This window comes from Hypanus sabinus, chromosome 11 (assembly GCF_030144855.1).
Source record: "Hypanus sabinus isolate sHypSab1 chromosome 11, sHypSab1.hap1, whole genome shotgun sequence".
NCBI classification, from domain to species: Eukaryota; Metazoa; Chordata; class Chondrichthyes; order Myliobatiformes; family Dasyatidae; genus Hypanus; species Hypanus sabinus.
In genome coordinates, this window is record NC_082716.1 from 14627580 (window position 1) to 14649513 (window position 21934).

The 21934-nt window shown below is 39.2% G+C and overlaps 1 protein-coding gene across 1 annotated transcript in view; it reads left to right on the top strand.

Annotated features, from left to right (window-relative positions):
* Nucleotides 1-1822: 1822 nt before the first annotated feature.
* Nucleotides 1823-21934, top strand: part of LOC132402343 (calcium-activated chloride channel regulator 1-like) — a 68574-nt gene continuing 48462 nt past the window's right edge. Inside the window, exons 1-4 of the mRNA XM_059985222.1 lie at nucleotides 1823-1984; nucleotides 2158-2301; nucleotides 13217-13367; nucleotides 20029-20137. Of these exons, the coding sequence (XP_059841205.1) occupies nucleotides 1823-1984; nucleotides 2158-2301; nucleotides 13217-13367; nucleotides 20029-20137 (566 nt within the window). The remainder of the gene's footprint in view (nucleotides 1985-2157; nucleotides 2302-13216; nucleotides 13368-20028; nucleotides 20138-21934) is intronic.

Here is a 21934-nt window from a genome sequence, read left to right on the forward strand (position 1 = left end):
TTTACCTTAAACTTCTGCCCCCTAACTCTCAAATCATGTCCTCTCATTTGAATCTCCCCTACTCTCAATGGAAACAGCCTATTTACGTCAACTCTATCTATCCCTCTCAAAATTTTAAATACCTCGATCAAATCCCCCCTCAACCTTCTACGCTCCAATAAATAGAGACCTAACTTGTTCAACCTTTCTCTGGAACTTAAGTGCTTAAATTAACTTAAATACTTAAGAGTTTTTGAGTGAGTTACCAGGAACATTAATGAAGGCAAGACAGTGGATGTTGTTTACATGGACTTTAGCAAGACTTTTGACAAGGTCCTAAATGAGAGGTTGGTCAAGAAGGTTCGGTCACTCGGCATTCAAGATGAGGTAGTAAATTGGATTAGAAATTGGCTTTATGGTTAAAACCAGAGAGTGGCTGTAGATGGTTGCCCCTCAGACTGGGAGCGGGTGATTAGTTGTGTGCCACAGCGATCAGTGCTGGGTCTGTGGTTGTTTGTCATTTATATCAGTGATCTGGCTTTTAATGTAATAATGTGGATCACCAAATTTGCAAAAAATACTCTGACTCAGATCACCAAGTGCACAGCAAGGAAAACTATCAAAACTTGCAGTGAGATCTGGTTCAGCTTCAAAACAATAAGCTGAAAAATGGCCGATGGAATTTAATGCAAACAAGAGTAAGGTGCTGAACTTCAGGGGGTCCATCCAGGGTGTAGGGCTTCCACGGTGAGTAGTAGGCACTGAGGAGTTTGGTAGAACAGAGAGACCTGGGAATACAGATGCATAATTCCTTGAAAATGGTATCACAGGTAGTCAGAATTGTACAGAAAACTTTTGGCACATTGGAGTGCATAAATCAAAGTAATGACTGCAGGAATTGGGATGTTATGTTAAAATTGGATAAGATGTCGTTGAGACTGAATTTGGAGTATTCTGTGCTGTTTTGGTCACCCACCAACAGAAAAGATGTAAATAAGATTAGAAGCATGCAGAGAATATTTACAATAATTTTAACTGTACTTGAGGACCTGTGTAAAAGGAAAATAGGATAGCACTTTATTCTGTAGAACGTAGGAGAATCAGGGGAAATTTGATATAGGTACACGAAATTATGAGGGGTATAGATAGGGTAAACGCAAGCAGGCTTTTTCCACTGGCGTTAAGTGAGACTACAACTAGAGGTCATGGGTTGAGAGTGAAATGTGAAATACTGAGGGGAAACTCATTCACTCATAGGGTTGTGAGAGTGTGGAATGAGCTGCCAGTGCAAGTAGTGGACGCAGGTTTGATTTCAACATTTAAGAGAAATTTGGGCAAGTACATGGATAGGAGGGATATGATCTGAACATAGTTCGATGAGAATAGGCAGATTAATAGATCAGCACAAACTAAGTAGGTTGAAGGGCCTGTTTCTCTATTGTACTTTTCTATGACTCAATGACAGTATATCTCTCCATCTGTTCTTCTGTTTCCTTCAGGACAGAAATATCTCTATTGCAAGAAGGACCTGCCTTCTCTATTCCATCTACAGTACATAATGTTCCTCAGGTTCTCACGCCTTAAACCTGAAAAGTCACAAAGCAAGCTGAACATTTACTCACAGAAGGGTTCCTTTCACAATGACTTATTCTTGCAGCTCTGTGTCTGTTGCAATTGCTTGTTATGTTAAGATTTGCAGATGCTGAAAGTCTGCCATATGTGAAATTTTGAGCCGATGTCACACCCTTTTTGTGCTGAAGGTATAATATTTCACTTATTACTCTGAATTTGCTGGCAAAGGTGCATTTGCTGGCACAGGAAGCAAGTGGAGTGGAGCAAAACTATGGTTCTGCGAAAAACTTTTGCCTTGGTGTTCACCTATGTCCTCTGTGTTTATGTTGAGAGGAGCTATGTAATACATGTGGTGGATAATGGATACAAAGACATTGTGATTGCAATTAAACCGGGTACCCCATGTGATGAGAAGCTTCCTGAAAAAATCCAGGTAAGATATAAAATGATTCATATCTGTTGCTTTGTGTCAATGTTTTGTTGTTTTACCTTGAAATTAGGATTTGATGACAGGAGTAAGAGTTAAAAGAATATGCCTCCATAATTTCTCTGGTATTATAATTAAAATACAATGAGACATTGATTTTAAACTTTTGTTTCCTTTAGGAAATGATGATTGAAGCCTCCTCCTTCTTGCATCAAGCTACCAAACACAAGCTCTATTTTTCAGATGTTAAAATCCTTTTGCCTAAAACCTGTTCAGTTAGCTCCAGCTTGGTTCAAAGACCAACTAATCAATCATATGAGAAGGTAAGAACAAAGAAATCAGAGAGTGATATGATAGTAAATGGTTGTGTATCAGATTGCATAAAGGTAGAGAGCTAGTATCTACTTGCCCAGGTTTCAATACTGAAATGGATGTGTTGGAAGACATTTATAAATTTACAGATGAAGGAGTGGTAAAGTGTGAGAGGGTGATAATGTACACTGATGTAGATGGACCTGCTGAATAGGCAGCAAGTTACAGGTGAAGAGAATGACTGAGGTATATAAAATATAACACCAATAATCTGCTGTCTAATTCAAAAATCACAGAAACGTAGAAAACCTACAGCGCAATGCAGGCCCTTTGGCCCACAAATTGTGCTGAACATTTCCCTACTGTAGAAATTACTAGGTTTACCCATAACCCTCTATTTTTCTAAGTTCTATGTACCTATCCAAAAGTCTCTTTAAAGACCCTATTATATCCACCTCCACCACCACTGCCGGCAGCCCATTCCACACACTCACGACTCTCTGAGTAAAAAACATACCTCTGACATCTCCTCTGTACCTACTCCCAAACACCTTAAACCTGTGTCCTCTTGTTGCAGCCATTTCAGCCCTGGGAAAAAAGCCTCTGACTATCCACATGACCAATGCCTCTCATCATCTTATACACCTCTATAAGGTCACCTCGCATCCTCAGTTGCTCCATGGAGAAAAGGCCATGTTTACTGAACCTGTTTTCATAAGGCATGCTCCCCAATCCAGGCAACATCCTTGTAAATCTCCTCTGCACCCTTTCTATGGTTTCCACATTCTTCCTGTAGTGAGGTGACCAGAACTGAGCACAGTACTCCAAGTGAGGTCTGACCAGAGTCCCATATATCTGTAATATTATCTCTTGGCTCCTAAATTCAATTCCATGATTGATGAAGGCCAATACACTATATGCCTTCTTAACCACAGTCAACCTGCGCAGCTGCTTTGAGCGTCCTATGGACTTGGACCCAAAGATCCCTCTGATTCTCCACACTGCCAAAAGTTTACCATTGATACTATATTCTGCCATCATATTTGACCTACCAAAATTAACCACCTCACACTTATCTGGGTTGAACTCCAGCTGCCACTTCTTAGCCCAGTTTTGCATCCAATCAATGTCCTGCTGTAACCTCTGACAGCCCTCTACACTATGCACAACACCTCCAACCTTAGTGTCATCAGCAAACTTACTAACCCATCCCTCCACTTCTTCATCCAGGTCATTTATAAAAATCATGAGGAGTAGGGATCTCAGAACAGATCCCTAAGGCACATCACTGGTCATTGTCCTTCATGCAGAATATGACCCGTCTACAACCATAATGGTTAAATCCTAGCCATCTAAATCCTAATAATTCAGCACCTGGCTCACTGATGATGTTTCCCTCCAGCCACCTCCCCCCCTCCCAAAAAATTCACCAGTTCCCATACTGTTCTCCCTTCAACTCATCAGAATATCAGTTTCTGTGTTCCATTGAATGTACTAGAATTCCTTTTCCTGTGCTCTCTTTATTCTCACTGGGATCCCATTTCCAAAGCTCCCTTTCACTGCACTGAAACCCAGTTTCTGCTCTCTCCTTTTCAACTCACCCAGTCCTGGTTTCTGTCCTCCTCCTCAACTCACTGGGACTCTGTTTCATGTGATCTCTTTAAAATCAATAGCACCTCAGATTCAGATTCATTTATTTATCATTTGTACACTGAAACAGACAGTCTAATGTATTACCAATAAACACAATCTAGGGGCAGCCCACAAGTGTTGTTGCACCAGTATAGCACGCTAGCATGCCCACCATGTCTGGCGAAACACCATAGAACACCACAGGCAACAAAACTGCATCACAACAAGCCCCCCTTCTTCTCTCCTTTCCATTCTCATATGTGGACAGTCCTTTAGGCTCTGGACTTCGGCTATCGGTCTTTGATTTCTGGTTTACTGATCCACAATCAGGCCTTAAATTTTGGTTTTGACCCTCACGTAAGCCAGTGATGGGACCCCTAACTCCAGGCCTCACATCACGGGGTCTCCAGTCTCCACTCTTTAGATTTCAGCCATTGCGCTTCATTTTCTGATCGACCTTTAGATCTCAATTTTTGGCATCAGCCTCCATACAAGCCAATGACAATCCTCAAACTCCAGGATCTCCGACTCGTCAACCCTCGAATGGCAGAACACACAACGGGCTAAATGGCTAACTTCTGTTCCATATCTTATGGTCTTTGATGTTGTTTATTATAGTTCTTCAGTACACAAATGTAAAGGAGAACAACATGATTGTTACTTCAGATCTGATGTAGCATATAAAAAGCACACAATAAGCATAAAATAGAATAAATATAGTTGTAAAATACATAGTAGAAATAAAGTGCATGGGTGGGAAGAAGGGTGCTGAGGGGCTTCAGAAAGGAGTGGCTGATGTGTGTGTAGTGATGGCTAGGGGTGGTGCAGTGGGTTAATGGATTAGCCTGATTGCTTGGAGGGAAGTAATTGACTTTATATCAGATTTCCCAAAATGTTTAGGTTTACAAATCAGGGAAAACCCCCTTGGACAAAACAAAAGATACTCTTTAGTGAATAATTATGCCGCCAGAGTCTAGAATTTATCTAAAAATGGGATAACTATTGTTTTATAACACATTAATCTAGTCTTTGCATTGTACTCTAGAGGCAAGACTGAAATTAATTATGTGAGTTTAATTATCCATTCAGTTTGAGCCTGTTTACAGTAAGAGAGTCTGGCATGCAAACATTCATTGACAATTACACTCAGAAACAGACCCTCAAATTTGACCAGGCTCTCTGTCAAGTACTTATTTATAGCAACCCCACTTACAGAGACTAGGTCATTGGCAATGAAATATTCATCAGATAAATTTTAAACACTGTATTACCTACACCTACCTGTAATCTGCACCTGCTCCTCTTCCAACCTGGTTACTCACTGCTTGTGATGTGGCCTCTAATGTTGATGAAAACAAGATGCGAGAAGCACACAAAATTCTGGAGGAACTCAGAAGGCCAGGTAACATCTATGGAAAAGAGTAAACAGTTGTTATTTTGGATTGAGACCCTTCTTAATGACTAAGAAGGGGGAAGATGCCTACATTGTTGAAACCCATCTTAGACTGGGGGACTGTCTCATCAAGTACTTCCATTCCAACTGCCAAAAAACAGAATTTAATTCTGATTCCTATTCCGATATGTCATTCCTTGGTGTCCGGTTGTGCCATGAGGAGGTGCTGCAACTTACATGCTTCCAAGCTGATGACATAAACGTCAATGTCTCCTGCGGGTAAAACAATTTTCCTCTTCTCCCCACTTCTATTACCCTCACTAGCCTCTTCCCTCTTCTCACCTGTCTATCATGTCCCCTGGCTGCCCTCCTCCTTCCCTTTCTACTGTGGTCCATTCTCCTCACCTAGCAGATTCTTTTCTCTCTATCTCTTTCTACCCACCTGGCTTCACCAAACAGCTTCCAGTTATCCTTAAAAACACAAAATGCTGTCAGAACTCAGCAGACCAGACAGCATTTATGAGAGGAGGTAGTGACAACGTTTCAGGCCGAAACCCTTCATTAGGAGTATGAAGGTGGAGGTGTTCATTAGCCTGTCTGCAGAGAGTAGGTGACCATTTTGCAGAGCACCTGTACTCCGTCCACAGTGGCTACTACAAGTTTCCAGTTGCATGTCATTTTAACTCTCCATTCCACTCCCACATTGACGTGTCTGTCATCATCCTCCTCCATTACGACGGAGAGGCCAAATATAAATAAAAATAACTTAAAGCCATAGATCTACACAGCATAGAAGTAGGACATTCATCCAACTCATCCCTGCTGACCTGCATCCTTTGAATTGTTGACTATCCAAAAAAGGGTGATAGTGTTGTGAATAGTGTGGAAGGTTGTTGTAGGTTACAATGGAACATTGTGCTTTGGATGATTTGACACTGGTGTATACATTATGAGAGGCAAAAACAGAGTGAACAGACTTTCCAGGGCAAAAGTGGTTAATATGAGGGGACATAATTGTAAGTTGATTGGAGGAGTGTATAGTGGTAAGTTTTTGACAGGGATTGTTGGATGTGTAGAATGCATTGCCCGGGAAGGTGGTAGAAGCAGATATATTGGTGACATTTAAGAGACACTGATAAAACTCATCGATAAAAAAGATGGACAGTTATATGGAAGGGAAGGGTTAGATTAGTCATAGAGTACAGCACAGAAACAGACCCTTTGGCCCATCTCATCCATGCCAAAACCATTTAAAATACCTTCTCCCATCAACCTGCACCAGGACCATAGTCCTCCATATGTACAAGCAAGCTGGATGAACTCAGTAGGTCGGGTAGCATCTGTTGAAACAAGCAGTCAAAGTTTCAGGCCGAGACCCTTCATGAGGACTGAAGGAGGAAGGGGCAGAGGCCCGATAAAGAAGGGGGAGGGAGTGCAGAAGGTGCCAGGTGAAAAACCAATTACAGGAAAGATGAGGGGGTGGGGATAGGCAGGAGAGGTGAAGGAGGAATGTAAGGGGAGAGCAATATGGGTAGCAGAAGAAGACAGAATCATGAGAGAGGCCCCTGCCCCCTCCTTCTTTAATCCTGACAAAGGGTCTCGGCCCAAAACATTGACTGCTCATTTCAACGGATGCTGCCCGACCTGCTGAGTTCATCCAGGTTGTTTGTACATGTTGATTTGACCACAGCATCTGCAGTGTACTTTGTGTTTACCATAGTCCTCCATACCTCTTATCCAGGTACCCATCCAAACTTCTTGTAAATCGAGCTCATTTATACCACTTGTGCTGGTGGCTCATTCCACACTCTTATGAAACTCTGAGTGATGAGGTTTCCCCTCATGTTCCACTTAATCTTCTCACCTTTCACCCTTAACACACAACTTCAGGTTGTTGCCCCACCCAACCTCAGTGGAAAAAGCCTGTTTGCATTTACCCTATCTATAATCCTTTACTTTTGTTTGCATACCTCAATCAAATCTCCTCTCAATCTTCTACATTTGGAAGAATGCAGTCCTATCCTATTCAATCTTCCATTATAATTCAGATCCTCCAGACCACGCAACATCCTTACAAATTTTCTCTACTCTTTCAACCTTGTTTACATCTTTCCTCTAAGCAGGCGACCAAACGCGCACACAACACTCCATATCAGGCCTCACCAACATCTTATACAACTTCAACGTCACATCTCATCTCATCTCCTGTACTCAACACATTTATTTATGAAGGTCAATATACCAAAAGCTTTATGACCTTATCTTTCTGTGACCCACTTTCTTGCATTGCCAAATCCTTTGTTCTTCCACACTCCACAGTGCCCTACCATTCGTTGAGTAAGACCTATCCTGGTCGGTTCAACCAAAGTGCAAAACCTCACAATTGTCTGTATTAACTTCCATCTGCCATTTTTCAGCCCACTTTTCCAGCTGATGCAGATCCCTCTGCAAGCCATGATAGCCTTCATCACTGTTACTACACTCCCAATCTTGGAGTCATCTGCAAATTTGCTCATCCAGTTAACTACATTATCATCCAGATCATTGATATGAATGATAAACAGCAAAGGACCCAGCATTGATCCCTGCAGCCCACCACTAGTCATAGGCCTCCAGTCAGAGAGGCAACTCCCTTCTACTACTCTCTGGCATCTCCCAAAAAGATGATGTCTAATCCGATTCATTACCTCATCCTGATTGCCAAATGACTAAAGTATTTTGACCAGCCTCCCATGAGGGACCTTGTCAAATGCCTTGCCAAAGTCCATGTCAAGAACATCCACTGCCTTCTCTTCTTCCACATTCCTGGTAACTTCCTCGAAAATCTCTATATGATTGGTTAGACATGACCTACCAAACAAAGTCATGCTGACTACCCTTAATCAGTCTACGTCTATCTAAATAGTTATATATCCAATCCTTTCAAATTCCATTACTCTCCCACAACTAATGTCAGATCACTGGCCTATACTTTCCTTCTTCAAACAGCACCAAAACATTGGCAATCCTTCAGTTCTCTGGTACCACTTGGTCCATAAGACCTTAAGATATAGGAGCAGAATTAGGCCATTTGGCACATCAAGTCAGCTCTGACATGTAATCATGGCTGATCCAATCTCCCTTTCAGTGCCAATCTCCTGCCTTCTCCTTGTATCCATTCATGCCCCGAACAATCAAGAATCCATCAACCACTGCCTTAAATATACATAAAGACCTCCATTGTTGCCTGTGGCAAGGAATTCCACAGATTCACCACTCTCTAGCTAAAGAAATTCTTCTCATCTCCACTCCAAAAGGACTTCCTTCTATTCTGAAGTTGTGTCCTCTGGGTTTAGACTCCCCACCATAGTAACCATCCTCTCCATAGCCACTCTATCAAGGTCTTTCAACATTCGATAGGTTTCAATTAGGTCACCCCTCATTCTTCTGAATTCTAGTTAATACAGGGTCTGCCACAGCCATCAGATGCTCTTCATATGACAAACCTTTCAATCCTGGAATCATTGCTGTGAACCTTTTTTTGTACTGTCTCCAGTTTCAGCACATCCCTTCTACCATAAGGGGCCCAAAATTGCTCAGAAGCCTCACTGGTGCTCTATGAAGTCTCAACATTACATCCTTGCTTTTATATCCAAGTCCTCTTGAAATAACCATATAACAATTACAGCATGAAGATAGCCATCTCAGCCCTTCTAGTCCATGTTGAAATGAATGCATTGCATTTGCCTTCATTACCATAGATTCAGCCTGTAAATTAACCTTCAGGGAATCCTGAACAAGGACTCTCAATTCTCTTTGCACTTCTTTTTTGTATTTTCTCCCCATTTAGAAAACAGTCACCCCTTTCATTTCTTCTACTGAAGTGTATGACCATACACTTCCCAACACTCTGTTCATCTGCCAGTGCTTTACCCATTCTCCTAAACTAAATGTTTCTATAGCCTTGCTACTTCCACAAAACTATCAGTTTCTCCACCTATAGGCTGCAAACTTGGCAATAAAGCCATCAATTCTATCATCCAATCATTGTTATTGTCAGGTCACTGGAGTAGGGATCCAATCACAGACCTAGTACTGTGCACACAGAGATATTGAGTTACAATCCCAAGCTGCAAACAGAGTCAGCATCAAAATTTAGGCAGAGATCAAAACATCCAGAGAAATCCAAAAACCAGAATCAGGAAACAGACAGAGTTCAGATATGAATGCTGGAAAGGCTCAGGAAAATTCACTGGAACAAACTGGCAATGAACAGGTGAACACACAGGACTGAAATACACTGAGCAATAAACAGAGAGGCAGATGATAGGTGGAGCACAATGAGACACAGGTGGCAGCAAAGCTGGTAATAATGAGAAACAGGTGAGAGATGGAGTACTCAGTAATACGGGCCAGAGAAGAGCAGGAGCGGGGACAGAAGTGCATGGCAATACAAAACCACAGACTAACAGCTAGGGGGAAACATGCAAAAAGACAGAGTCCAACTGGAGGTACTGACAGACGTATTACATAAAAAAGAATCGGTCTCAACAGACACCTGTAGAACACCACTAGTCACTGGCAGCCATTCAGAAAAGGCTCCCCTTATTCTCAGTCCTTGTCTCCTACCAATCAGCCACTGCTTTATCCATGTTAGACTCCTTTCTGTAATACCATGGACTCACAGATTGTTAAACAGCCCCATATGTGGCACCTTGTCAAAGACATTCTGAAAATCCAAGTACACAACATCAACTGATTCTCCTCTGTCTATCCTGCTTGTTATGTCTTCAAAGAATTCTAACAGATTTTCAGGCAATATTTCCTCTTGAGGAAAACATGTTGACTATGGCCTAGATTATCATATGCTTCCAAGTACCCTGAGACTTCATCCATTATAATCGACTTCATTATCTTCACAATCACTGAATCTGACTAACTGGCCCATAGTTTTCTATCTTCTGTATCTCTTCCTTCTTGAAGAGTTGAGTGACATATACTATTTTCCAGTCTTCCAGAACCATTCCAGAATCCAGTGATTCTTGAAAGATCATTGCCAATGACTCCATGATCTCTTCAGCCACCTCTTTCAGAACTTGGAGTGTATACCATCTGGTCCAGGTCATTTATCCTTCAGAATTTGCTGTTTCCTAAGAACCTTCTCTTTAGTTATGGCAACTTCACACTCTTCATCAAAAACTTTGACCACACTGCTAGAATCTTCCACAATGAAGACTGATGCAAAATACTTATTTAGATCATCTGCTATTTTGTTGTTCCCCCATTACTACCTTCCCAGCATTGTTTTCCTACAGTCCAATATCCACTCTTACCTCTCATTAACACTTTATATATCTGAAGAAACTTTTGGTGTTTTCTTTAATATTACTGGCTAGCTTACCTTCGTATTCCATCTTTACTTTCTTACTGACTTTTTAGATGTCCTCTGTTGGTTTTTAAAAGCTTCCCAATCCTCTAACTTCCCAATATTTTGTTCTATATTATAATGTCCTCTCTTTGGCTATTGTGTTGGCTTTGACTTCCCTTGTTCACCATGGTTACTCATCTTTCCTTTGGAATAACACTTTCTCTTTGGGATGTTTATATTCAGTGCCTTCTGAAAAGTTTCCAGAAATTCCAGCCATTGCTGCTCCGCCGTCATCTCTGCCAGTGTTCATTTCCATTCAATTCTGGCCAACTCCTCTCTCATACCTCTTTATTCCACTTACTGCACCGTAATACTGATACATCTGATTTTAGCTTCTCCTTCTCAAATTTTAGTGTGAATTCAATCATATTATGATCACTTGCCCCAATGGTTCTTTTAATTTACACTCTCTAATCAAATCTGATTAATTGCACTGATTCATTGCACTAAATCCAAAATATCTCATCCTCTCGTGGGCTCAACCACAAGCTGCTCTATAAAGTCTTCTCATAGGCACTCTTGATATTCCTCTCATGTAATCCAGCATCAACCTGATTTTCCCAATTTACCTGCATATTGAATCCTCCCTTGATTATTGTAACATTGCTCCTTTTGGCATGCATTTTCTCTTACTGTAATTTGTAGGCCATATACATACTACTGTTTTGGAGTCTGTATATACAACTCCCATCAGCTCTGTCACAACAGATGATTTAAGTATCTCTGCCCGGACTCTAGCAATTTCTGCACTTGTCTCCTGAGGGGTCACCTTGAATATTGTGAACAGTTTTGGATCCTTCATCTTAGAAACGATATGCTGGCATTGGAGAGGGTCCAAAGCAGTTTCACAAGGATGATTCGAGGAATTGAAGGGTTATCATACGAGGAATGTTTGATGGCTTTGGGTCTGTACTCACTTGAATTCTGAAGGATGGGGGGAGGATCTCAATGAAACCTTTTGAATGTAGAAAGGCTTAGACAGAGTAGATGAGGAAGGGATGTTTCCCATCATGGGAAAGTCTGGGACATGAGGGCACAGCCTCAGGATAGAAGGGCACCCTTTCAATACAGAGATGCAGAGAAATTTCTTTAGGCTAAGGGTGGTGAAATTTGGAATTTGTTGCCACATGCAGCTGTGGCGGCCAGGTCATTGGGTGTATTTAAGACAGAGATAGGTTCTTGATTGAACATGGCATCAAAGGTTATGGGGAGAAGTCTGGGAACTGGGGTTGGAGAGTAGAAAAAAAAGGACCAGCCATGATTGAATGGCAGAATAGACTTGATGGGCATAATTGCCTAATTCTGCTCCTATGTTTTATGGTTTTATGGTCTTATGGGTCAGAAGGAACACTTTCTCAGGCTCTAGTGACTTATCCACCCTAATTTACCTCAGGGTAACAAGCACCTCTGTTTCTGTTATCTGTGCAGGATTCATGAAGTTGATGCCATTTTGTCTCACTTCTACAGACTCTGTGTTGATTTCCAAAATATGAGTGGTAATTGATAACTTCGTGGTGAATGTAGAAGGATATGAGTTATACAGCTCTCGTTACATGAACGTGAAGTTCAACTCTTTGAGTGATTATGCAGAAAGTTTGAAGTTAATAACATTTGTGGTATTTCTATTTCAGCTAATTGAAAATTGCAAGTAAGCACTGTCTGAGAAAATGGACCTTAGGCCACAAACTTACCAATCACCCCTCGTAAATATAGGAGCAAAGTATTCATTTAAGATCTGCACCATCTGTTTTGGTTTACCATTCTGGTCTTCCAAAGGACCAATTTTGTCCATTGTTATCATTCTGCTCTTAGCATATCTATAGAATTCCTAAGGATTCTCCTGAACCTTGTCTGCTAGAACAACTTCATGCCTTCTTTTATTCTTCTGATTTCTTTCTGAAGTGTTCCCTTGCATTTCTTATCTTCTATAAGCACTTCATTTTGATGCTGCTTGCCTTACCTGCTATGCACCTCTTTTTTTCCCTTAACCAAGTTCTCGGTACCTCTTGAACACAAAGTTTCCCTACAACATGTGTAGGGAATCTTTGTTTTCAAGATGTATATTTACATACTTACTTTATTGTCACCAAACAATTGATACTAGAGCGTACAATCATCACAGCGATATTTGATTCTGCACTTCGCACTCCCTGAAGTACAAATCGAAGTAAATATAATAAGATTTTAAATTAGATTATATTATTAGATTATGAGGACACTCAGTCCTCGTTTATTGTCATTTAGAAATGCATACATGTATTAAGAAATGATACAATGTTCCTCTGGAGAGATATCACAAAATAAAAAAAAAATTATAAATCATATTTAGAAAATAGAAAAGGGAAAGTAAGGTAGTGCAAGTCAGGTCCGGATATTTGGAAGGTACGGCCCAGACAGGGGTTTCATAAATTTACCTTTTATTCCGACGGGTACATTGTGCACAGTGTAACTATTACAGGATTTTCACATTGAAATGTGGAATTGTCTTTCACAGGCAAACATAATTATTGCTGAACATAATCCTCTGCATGGAGACACCCCATACACCCTGCAGTATGGAGGATGTGGGCAGAAGGGCCTCTACATTCACCTTACACCGAACTTCCTACTAAATGACAGTCTGGTTCAAGTTTATGGCAAAAAAGGTAAGTTAATGTCTTTACAGCATATATTTTGAAGTTGATGGAATCGTGTCTTAGGTTTCCAGTGACAACAACCTGGAGAAACTAAGAAGAAATTAACAGTTTTTTGAAAAAAATTATGCCTGTTGGTACATGAAGTGAGAACTTATAAACCAAACTTTGTTTGGGTGAGTGACAGGAGAAAAAGGATGGAGTTGAGAGGGGTTGACTAGGACACGGAAAGTAATACTAATCTGAAAACCGGCATGTTTCACTGGGCCAAATCTCCTCTTAAGGGAAATGATACATATTACTGCAGTATTTAAACATTCAAAAATGAGATTTTTAGTAGCAGTAAATTAAAGTATTACACTGGAAAAATGCACTTTTTTTGGTGGGTGTCAGGAAGATTATGCTGGAGTTGCTGGGTGTGAATAAAGTACAAGATAGATGAATTGGGACTGTGATGAATGTTAGTAATCTAGGTAGGTGATAGGATTTAGATTTAGATTTCTTTATTGTTAACCACATGTACTTCGAAACATACATTGAAATGTGTCATTTGCATTAACAACCAAAACAATCTGAGGATGTGCTGGAAGCTGCCCGTAATTTATATATTCCAAGACCAACATAGAATGACTGCTCACTATGTTCAGCAGTACAACATGAAGTCAATACTTAACAAGCAACAAAAATGAAACAAACACCTTTGCCAACACCCCTCCCCCCTACAGACATAGACATGGACACGCAGACATCGACACAAACACGGACGCAGTCACCTTCAACCCCAGAGAATAAGGTTGGAGTTGATCGGTATGACTGGAGCATGTGAGAAGTGGATTGGGAATGAGGAAATAAAGATGGTATTTCTGAGACCTGGCATAGACACAATGGAAAAAATGCCCTTTTCCTATGTTATAGAAATAAGAGATAGGAGGAGGTCTCCTGGCGGTGCTCATGGCACGAGGTTCAATTTGGCTTTGCTCCATTCTCTTTGCTTCTATTACCTGTAGCCACCCTTATTTACTTTGTTTTATACCTACACTAAAAGACTTATGTTACAGACATATTTTTGGATTTTGACTTTAAGTCGTTGGAAAAGATAGTGATTCGAAGCCATCTAAGCAACCTCCTTTAACTTTTGAAACAATATGGAAACTTCTAGATGATAAACTTACTCAAAAATTTGCTGTGTTCGAAGGAGTTTTAAAGACAGTTGAGGATAATTTTAGATCGCTTAAAGGTGAATTTGAACTACAGCAAGCAACAATTTCAGAACTTGATGAAGGAGCTCGGCAGAGAGACCAAAGATTTACAACTCTGGAACAAAGTTTAGCTTCGATGTCTCAACAGCTGGATTGTTATAAATTTAAAGTTACTGACCTTGAAAATCTATCTCGAAGACAGAATCTACGGATTATCGGTCTCCCTGAAGATGGTGAGGAGGGTGATCCTATCAAGATCCTTTCTTGATTTTTATTCGATGTGTTTGGCACAGAAGTTCTGGATGCATCTCCATTAATCGACCATGTCCAAAATCTTCTAAATCATGACCAGCTATTGTTCGTCTCCATTACGTTCATACTCAGGATTGATTGATTTGCTTTGCTCGGCAGAAAGGCATTTTCAAATTTAAAGGTTTTAAATTCCGTTTTGTTGAAGATTTCAGCCCCAAAGTTCTGAAGGAATGAATGGCATTTAAGCTACTGATGTCGGAATTCTTTCGAACGGGTCTCAGACCACTTCTGCTGTTCCCTGCTGATCGAGAATTGTCCTCTCTGATAATTCCCATTGTCTCTTTAAGTCATTAAATGAAGCTCAGAAATTTCTCAACCAACAAACTTCCTCTGCTATGGCCTAATTAAGGTTCTGCTTTTTTTTTGGCTTTTACTTAAATTTTCAAGCTATTTACCAACTTACAGATCGGGTCAGCTAGAATGCGAGGGGACATTTTTTGCTTTGTACTATAGGTATTTTTAATATTTCTAGATTAACTTTTCTGTTCCTTTTGGGATACTGCTTTATTATTTTTTTGAAACTATTTAGTGTTCGATTTCTTTTTTTTGAACGGAGATGCATTCGTTCTCTCTTTTTTTTTACATTTTAAGATGGCGTCCTGCTTTCTTCTTCCCATAAGATCTTATTTTCTTGCTGCATTATTTTCAATTGTTTATGCGTGAAAATAGCCAACAACATGTATTGGCATTTGTTTTCTCTGTTTTTTGAAATACCAGTATTTTAGTACTCTATTTATGACTTAAACCTTTTCTAAATAAATCACAGTAGTTTATTTTTCTTGTTCTCTGTTATTGATAATTTTCTTCAAATATTTTTTGGATTATGGGTGGCTTTTCTTTAAAAACTTTAATCTTTTGGGCTGCCATCAGGAGAGATGGGATAGATTTAGCTTTAGCTTATCTCTTGGCCAATCTCTGGCCTATTTCTGGGTGAGGGAAGAGGGTATTTCTTTTCTTAGATTTTTTCACCTGGACTTTTTTGAAACTACTGAAATGTCTGATATGTCGTAACTTCTGGTTCCTCCTTGAACCTTTCCTCCTCTTCAAGGTTCATGAGTTTGTATTCTGGTTAACCCCTTACATCCCATATTACTGGTTTTACTATAACAGATAAGATTACTAATTTTGTTTCGTGGAATACCAACGGTTTAAACCATCCAATTAAACAGAAAAAAATTCAAAGTATTCTATAGAATGAATGCCCATATTATCTTTACACAAGAAACTCAGGTGAGGAAAGAGGATAATCAGCGTTTTTTTAGGTTTTGTAAAGTGCAACAATACCATTCAAATTCTCAGGCTAAAGTGAAAGGAGTCTCTATTTTTATAGATTCCTCAATTTCATTTGTTCACTACAAAACAATTTCGGATCTGAATGGTAGATTCTTGTTCATTACTGGTCTACTCTGTAACAAAAAAGTGGTTATGGTTAATGTTTATGCTCCAATTGTTGACTACCCTAAATTTTTAAAAACTTATTTACATCTCTCCCCAATTTAAATAGCTGTATGTTGATAATGGGTGGAGATTTTAATTGCTGTTTAAATCCTTCAATGGATAGATCTAAGTCTAATCAGGCACTTCCGAATAAATCGGCTTCCTTTATTAATTCCTTTATGCTTGATTTTGGAATTTCAGAAATTTGGAGGTTTTTACATCCAAAGGATAGCTTTCATTCTTTTCCTATGTATACCCCAGTTATTCTAGAATTGACTACTTTTTATTGACTCTTGTTTAATTCCCTCTGTTACTGACTACAATTACAATTCTATTGCAATCTCTGACCATGTGCTCCTGAAACTCTTTATTAAATTAATGGATACACCTTCTAGTTTTAGATAATGGCAATTCAATTCTGTATTACTACAGGACTTGGACTTTGTGAATTTCATTAAGGAACAGATTGATTTCTTCTTTTCAACAAACTCTATGGAAGAAATTTCCATCGGGATTCTATGGGATACTTTTAAAGCAGATTATTTCATATTCTGCTGGGCTGAAAAAATGAATTTATAAAGAGATTTGTATGTTGGTTGATAACATTTAAGTAATCAACAAGAAATATTCTATTGCTCCTAGTCAGGAGCTTTATAAAAAGAGGGTCAAACTTCAAATGGAGCTTAGTTTACTTTTAACATCCTCGTTTGAAAATCAATTAATTAATCTAGTAGTCAATTTTATATACATGGTAAAAAATCTGGTAAACTATTGGCTTGTCAATTGAAATCTGCTTCGGTTAAACATCAGATTATTAAAATTTGTAAATGAGATGGATTTATGATGGTTGATCATGATGAGATAAACAAATCTTTTCAAGAATTTTACACCTCCTTATATCAATCAGAATTTCTTGATGACTCCACTATAATGCATGAATTCTTAAGGAAATTGAATGTTCTGAAATTATTACCTAATGAACGTTTAGTATTGGATGTTCCTATTACAGAACAAGAAATAAAAGATGCTATTTCTTTGATAAATTCAGGTAAAGCACCTGACCCAGATGGCCACACAGTAGAATTTTTAAAATGCTTCTCTACTATACTTTCTCCCTGGTTATGTAGAATCTTTAAGGATGCATTATTTATAAGTAAATTACCACAATCTTTTTATGGTGCCTCTATTTCTTGGATAAAAATCTTGGATTTAATCTTGGATTAAATTGATATATTATACCCATATGGCTTCGGCACTTACCAATAATACCATATCTCTTTCTTTTCAGTTTTGTGGAACTAGGCAATGCTGTCCTCTTGGCCCATTGTTATTTGATATTACCCTGGAACCTTTAGCTATTGCTTTTTCATGACTCATCTACTATACTTAGCATTTCCCGTGGGAATGTGATACATAAGCTATCATTATATGCAGATGATTTGTTATTATATATTTCAAATCCTGAGAAATCCATTCCTGCTGTTATATCCTTGCTCTCTCAGTTTACTAACTTTTCTGGTTACAAAATGAATCTTAAAAAGAGTGAAATTTTCCCTTTAAATATGCAAGTTCCAATTTATAGACATCTACCATTTAGATTGATTACGGATTATTTTACTTATCTAGGTGTTAAAATTACTAAAAACATAAGGATTTATTTAATGTCAATGTTTTACCTTTAATAGACCAGGTCAAACAATTACTGACTAAATGGTACTCACTGTCTATATCATTGATTGGTCAAATTAATGCTATTAAGATAATTATTTTACCTAAATTTTTGTATCTTTTCCAAGCGGTACTAATCTTTATTCCTAAATCCTTTTTTTGATGCTATTGACTCTAAAATTTTGTCTTGTATATGGCAGAATAAAAATCCTAGGTTAAATAAAAAATACTTGCAGGAAACCAAAAAGAACGACGGCCTGGCACTGCCAAATTTAAGCTACTGTTATTGGGCAATTAATATTTGATATTTAATATTTTGGACACAAGATGTGGATATTAATGTCAGTCTGCAATGGGTTAAGTTTGAATGCAATTCTGCACAAGGATTTTCATTGGTTTCAATCTCAGGGACTTCGCTTCCCTTTGTTCTTTCTAAATTGAATAAGCAAATGTTTAATCCAATAATTAAACATACATTACGAATATGGTTTCAGTTGTAATTTTTTTGGCTTGAATAAATTTATTTCATCAATTCCTATTATATCTAATTTTTTCTTTCAACCCTCTGTCATGGATCAAGCCTTTTTGGTATGGAAAACGAAGGGGATAATATGGTTTCGTGATTTATTTTTGGATAACTCTTTCATGTCTTTTGAGCAGTTGTCTAGTAAATATAATGTGCCCAGATCCCAATTTTTTTTGCTACCTACAGATCAGAGATCTTTTGAATATGATGTTACCTACTTTTCCGATTTCATATCCAACCGATATCACGGAAAAAAATTTCAGCTTAAACCCTTATCGAGAGGGTTTAATAGCATTCATTTATGATATGATTATCAAAATACAGTCAGATATATCCGATAAAATTAAAAATGATTGGGAGAAGGAAAGAGAAATGGGAGAAAATTTTTCAATTAGTTAATTTTTCTTCTATTTGTGCTAAACATACTTTGATTCAATTTAAAGTGGTGCATAGGGCTCATATGTCTAAAGATAAATTAGCATGCATTTACTCTCATATAAATCTGATCTGCAATAGATGTCATTCTGAGGTAGCCTCTCTGATTCATATGTTTTGGTTTTGTCCTTTTTTGGAAAAATTTTGGAAAGATATTTTTGAAACTTTCTCTATAGTTTTGCACACTGATTTACAACCTCACCCGATCACTGCAATTTTTGTTTTATCAATGATTGACCTGCCCTCTTCAGCTCAGCGGATAATTGCATTTGCTACTTTAATGGCTAGAAGATCTATTTTATTGAATTGGAAAGAGATGAATTCTCCAACTACATCTCAATGGTTTTCCCAAACCATATCCTGTTTAAACTTAGAAAAAATTAGAAGTGGTGTCTTTGATCACTCAGTTAAATTTAAAGAGACTTGAAGGCCATTTACTCAATACTTTCATTGAATGCAATTTGACCTTTTCAATTCCTATATATTATTTATTAATTTGAGTAGGAGAGTGGAGTTGATGACATTAATGATTTTATCTAATATAATAGAATAACCCAGCTTTGTTTAGTTTAGTTTTAGTTCTGTTTAGATTGTTTTTGATTTTTCAATTTGGGTTTTTTTTCCATCTTTTTATTTTCTTGCATCTTGTCTATATTAAGAGTTTGGGAGGTCAATTATATTGGTGTTACCTATAGTTTCTACTCACATGTGTTAATTGCCAACAACACACTCCCACTCCCTTTATACTATTATGACCACTATATATCTGTCTTTGAAAAATTTAATAAAAAGATTGAAAGAGAAAGAAATAAGAGATAGGAGAGATATCATACCAATAGCTAAACATTCTGAAAAGTATTGTTAACAACTGCAAGGAGTTTGTATGCTCTTCCTGTGATTATATGGATTTCCTTCTGATACTGTGGTTTCTGCCAACATTCCAAGGGTGTATGGGTTAGTATGTTAATTTGTTGCATAGATTAATTGGGCAGTGCAGGCTTACCGGGACAGAATATTGCATTACTGCACTGTAACTCAAAATATCTTTTAAAAAATTAATGCATTGTATTGAACAAATACACTTCTTTCCCTACAGAACGATCGTTTGTTCATGAATGGGCCCATCTCCAATGGGGTGTATTTAATGAATATGATGATCAGATGCCCTTTTACATATCTAGTGACGGAATCATTGAGGCAACAAGGTGAGGCACTTCAAATTAATTTCTTGGAGGCCTTGATGAAGATCTTTGTATACTTTATAACTGTATATGAAGTTCCAGAAAACTGGAGAAGAGACATTGTTGTTCCTTTGATTAAGAATAGCATTTGCTAATCTAGCAAATTATAGGCACGTGAGCCACACATCAATGTCAGGGAAGCTATTGGAGAGGATTCTTAGGTATAGGATCTACTCATATGTGGAAAAGTGCGGATTTATAAGGTAGTCAGCGTGGCTTTGGGTAGAACAGGCCTTGTCTTATGAACCTGAATCAGCTTTTAGAGGAGGTGACAAAGATGATGGATGAAGGTAGGGCAGTGAATGTTGCCCATATGGATTTTAGTTAATCAGCAACACACAAACAAAGTGCTGATGGTGGTAGAGCAAGTTCCCAGGAAAGAACAACATTTTGTGTGGCTCTGGAGTTTAGGAAATCTTTTGACAAAAATCCTTCATGCTATTCTGATCCAGAAGATTAAGACACATAGGATTCATGGAGATATATAGTGTCATAATGGGAGCAATGGGAACAGACCCAAATGTAAGACACAGACACTGAACAACCAGGAACAGGACTAGGGGTGAGAAGGAAGCAAGGAAAGTGGGGAAGAAAGGATGCTGGACGTGACACGGGCCCTGGACGAGAAAAAGATTCTGGGCCTGGGGCTAGGACTTGACTAGGATAGTGGAACCAGGATATGGAACTGGGAACTAGGAACCTGGGCTAGGACTCCGATCCAGAGACTGGACAAGAACCCAGAACCTGGGTCTTGACACGGGCTCGGACCCCAGAACTAGGCAAAGACATGATGAGGCTTGGGTATGGACTTTGAGCCAGAGGCTGGGCAAGGACACAGAACCTGGGTTTTGACTCAGGCTCAAACTCCAGAGCTAGGTGAAGACTCCTGGACAGGACAAAGGAACCCCAGCACAGGATGAGGGAATCCCAGCAACGGGCTGGGCAAGATATTCCTGGGCTGGGCGAGGCACATGGACAAGATGAGAAGACAAAGGCATGGCTTGGACAGGGCAAGGTGCTAGGACATGGCTACAAGGTTGAGGGAGAGCAAAGTAGAAGCGGGGAAGGCGTAGCTGGACATGGACACTAGCCCTGGATGAGACCAGGACTCAGGGCCTAGGCTACGACTTGGACTAGACTTGGACACGGAACAACAAACAACGACAGTCCATTCGAGTGGCAGGAAGTGGCCTGCCTACTGAGCCTTGGACTCGAGCATGGGAAAACTGAACATAGAGCTGGGACCCTTCCTTTGGGACAGGACATAGGGCCAGGACTCACACATGGAATGCAGAATACAATGAGATGGTTCCCAACACAAGGTAGCAGCATATGGCCGGACCTACCTAGTGAAGTCATGGACTCAGACAGTTCCCAACACTAGGTAGCAGCAAACAGCCGAACCCACCTAGCGAAGCCGTGGACACAGAAACAGTTCAAAACAATGAAAGACAATTCCTATCTTATTCCAGTGGTTAAACTTGACAGCAGTGAAGGCAAGGCTCGAGGCGAGGCAAGACTCCAGGAGGAAGGTGAAGGGAAGGGATACAGACAGGGGGTTTGGACAGGAACAATCCAACAGCCCAAGGCTGAATCCTGAAGCTATTTATGAAGCCAGCCCAAATGAGAATCAGCTGCCTCAACAGAAACTGGGGAAAACCGGAAAACCTGGAATAAGGAACGTGGACCAGACCATCAACCAGAATGCAGATTTCATGACATATAGCTTGGATTCAAAATTGGCTTCACCAAAATGGTGGT